Below are 3267 nucleotides of genomic sequence, written 5' to 3' on the forward strand. Positions count from 1 at the left end.
ATGCGTCACATTGACAATGACAGATGGCACAGATCAAGTCATATAAAGGATGTAAAGCTGTTTTAACTTATTTATCTCTTTGATGATATCTTTTATATTATTTTACCTCTAAAATAATTCAATATACAGAAGACTCTTTGTGTTAAAATCCAGAATTTTGTTTGAGGGAGCAGCTTAGAGACACTCAAAGTGTTGTACAATTTCCCCCAAACGAGGAAACCCAAACTCTTCCACCTCTTCAATGCTAGGTGCAATTCCTTCTCAATCTGAAGTTTCTATGGAAGAAATTTGGGCTATCCATCCAGTTTTCTCTCATAGCTTCAATAATAGCCATTCTTTACTTAACTTAGTTTTTCCCATTCTTTGCATACTTGATTTTTCTTATGGGCTTAGTTAGGCAGAGTCCCTTTGAGTGCTTATGGATCTCATTCAAAAAGTTCTATGATGTTCTGGGAGTTGGTAGAATGAACTGAATGTTATTCATAATTAAGAGGACTGAAGGGCTTCATCAACTATAAGGAACTTCTCTTATAATTATTCTCTGCAGTGGACCTCCTCCAAGAAAGTGGTAATTTGTGTGTGTGTGTGTGTAAGCATATCTCTTCATGTTTTATTTCTCTGTTGAAGTTAATAACTAGAAGATTGTTAAACAGTCATCTCTGCTATGTCTGTATGATATTAACATATGTGAGGGAGATACCTTGTTGGAAGAGAGCCTTGAAGGCTGCATTTTACTCTACTAAGTCAAGTAGTTTATTTTTATAGTCAACAAACAACAAGCACAGCAGGGTCTCATATTCTATGAGCTTTTCAGTCAATCGTATAGTTGGAAAATATGGTCTGCAATAATATTGTTTGCCAAAGTTTACCCCTTCCTTTCTTATGTTGTCAACAGTGATATTCTTTATCCATGTGTGGGCTATTTATTGGGTAGTGATGAGAAAGTGGACATATGGGTCAGTGGTTGCATCCATTCTAGGGGAATTAAAGCACCTATGGTTCTCACTCTTCCAACTGAACATCTTTCCATCCTTTAATGCCTTTGAAATTGTGTTATCTCCAATGTGGAACACCTCGGTATCTACCTGAGGCCTGTTTTTCTTCATTGTTTTCTTTAGTGCTATTTCTACTTCCCCATGCAGAACATAGGAAAATATTGTGGCAGTATCACTTTCATTGATGGAAAACAAAAGCTTATTATAAAAAATATGTGTCAGGAATGAGACCAGGTTGCTCATAATTTTTCACCATCCTCTTGCACAGGATTTTTTAAAAAGTAAATGAGTTTATCTTCCAAACCAGTGTTGTCCTTCGTGGCTACATCTACACTTAGAAAGAAGGCCAAGTGCTTTCTGGCTGAAGGATTTTCTAGGTCTTTTCTGTTTCCCCATTGTGAAAATTGCTTAATATCAGATAAACCTCTATAGTCCATGTCAATATCTGAGGGTCATTCTGTATTTTTCCTATGTTATTGTGGCCTACTGATGATGAGTTTCCTGTACTTAGCTAGACTGATCCTCAGGCAACAGACAGAGTCTGTTGCTGGGATGATACCTGAAGTCCTCAAAATGTGATAGAAACTACCAGAGCTTGTACACCTGTCATAACATTTGAGAACCTAGGGTCAATTCTCCACCACAATGAGTCACGAAATAATAGTTTTTGTAGCTGAATGGGTCACCTAAGACATGTAGTACAGTAATACAGCTGATCCTGGAGAAACCAGGAGGAATCCTGGGAAGAGTTTTCTTTTCTTTATGAAGGATAAGGCACTGTGGAAAGAGCTAGCAGTTCTGGTGACATCTGATGAGCTCCTACTAGAATCTAAAAAATTTAGGGAAAGACAGAAAATCTTTGCTGAGTTGTGCCCATATAGGCCATAGGTCTTCAAGTCACACAGTCTCAAGCATGTTGGAACAACATAGGGAAGGGAAATTAGCAAAACGTAACCTCAGAATTCTCTAAACCTATGCAGATTTCAGTTTGTAATGTTATAGAGCTGAAAAAAAAACTTTAGAGATAATCCAATCCATGTATTATATTAGAAATACAGTCATAGAAAGCTTTTTATTTTTTAAGATCTCCAAGGGAGAAAGTAGCAAAATAAGGATTCTAACCCATGCTTGTAGAAATTCATGTATTTCCTTTTGGCTCCCAGCTCGTGGTGGTGAAGGTGCAACTTCTTTCGGTCGTCCCGAATCCAGGTTCATCCCACACTGGCAGCCACCTCGCAGCCTCTAGGCCAAGCCACCACCTTCATCGCCACCATGCCACCCAAGTTTGACCCTAATGAAATTAAAGTCATGTTTTTAAGGCACACAGGTGGTGAAGTTGGTGCCACATCAGCTCTGGCCCCCAAAATTGGTCCCTTGGGTTTGTCTCCCAAAAAGGTTGGTGATGATATTGCCAAAGCAACTGGTGACTGGAAAGGGCTAAGAATCACAGTGAAACTTACCATTCAGAACAGACAGGCCCAGATTGAGGTTGTGCCTTCTGCCTCAGCCTTGATCATCAAAGCCCTAAAGGAACCTCCTCGGGACAGAAAGAAGCAGAAAAATATTAAACACAATGGAAACATCAGTTTCAATGAGATTGTCAACATTGCCCAACAGATGAGGCACCAATCTTTGGCAAGAGATCTCTCTGAAACCATTAAAGAGATACTTGGAACAGCCCAGTCTGTGGGCTTCAACATTGATGGCAAACACCCTCATGATGTCATTGATGACATCAATAGTGGTGCTGTTGATTGCCCAACAAGTTAAAAGCTACAAAGGAGACTATTTGCAATAAATTTAACATTTGACAACAACGACAAAAAAAAAAGAAATTCACGTATTTCTCCCTACATGCCTATATAGAAATGTATGTATCATACAATACATGGGAAAATACACACACACATACACACATTTTATATACATATATATGTATATATATACACATATATGTATATACACATACATACATATAAACATATATATGGTACACACATTTATACCTTAAATATATGTGCATGTATCATATATGTGTATATACTAATACATACTATAATATATGTATTATAACACACATAAACACATCATATACTTAGGTTAAATGAGTCACGCAATATGCAGGCTACAATTGAGGGGTATGAGATCTTCTGCCCAAAATTTTGTCTCTGAAGATGAGTCTTCTTTGGAGCATAAGGTTCCCACATTGGTCTCTCCTTTGAGCTGAAACATAAAAGACCTTTGTTAAAATGAAAATATCCTTTTTGGAAAG

At 37.6% G+C, this 3267-nt stretch overlaps 1 protein-coding gene across 1 annotated transcript; it reads left to right on the plus strand.

The window, feature by feature from the left end:
• Positions 1-2267: 2267 nt before the first annotated feature.
• LOC118844258 (60S ribosomal protein L12-like) lies at positions 2268-2812 on the plus strand. The gene has a single exon (XM_036752112.1). It carries the CDS (start codon positions 2268-2270, stop codon positions 2763-2765), a length of 498 nt encoding a protein of 165 aa, XP_036608007.1. The 3' UTR covers positions 2766-2812.
• Positions 2813-3267: the final 455 nt, after the last annotated feature.

Source organism: Trichosurus vulpecula, chromosome 3 (genome assembly GCF_011100635.1).
Source record: "Trichosurus vulpecula isolate mTriVul1 chromosome 3, mTriVul1.pri, whole genome shotgun sequence".
NCBI classification, from domain to species: Eukaryota; Metazoa; Chordata; class Mammalia; order Diprotodontia; family Phalangeridae; genus Trichosurus; species Trichosurus vulpecula.

Coding starts and splice junctions, on each gene's coding strand:
- LOC118844258 (XM_036752112.1), top strand. CDS start 2,268: ATGCCACCCAAGTTTGACCCTAATGAAATTAAAGTCATGTTTTTAAGG.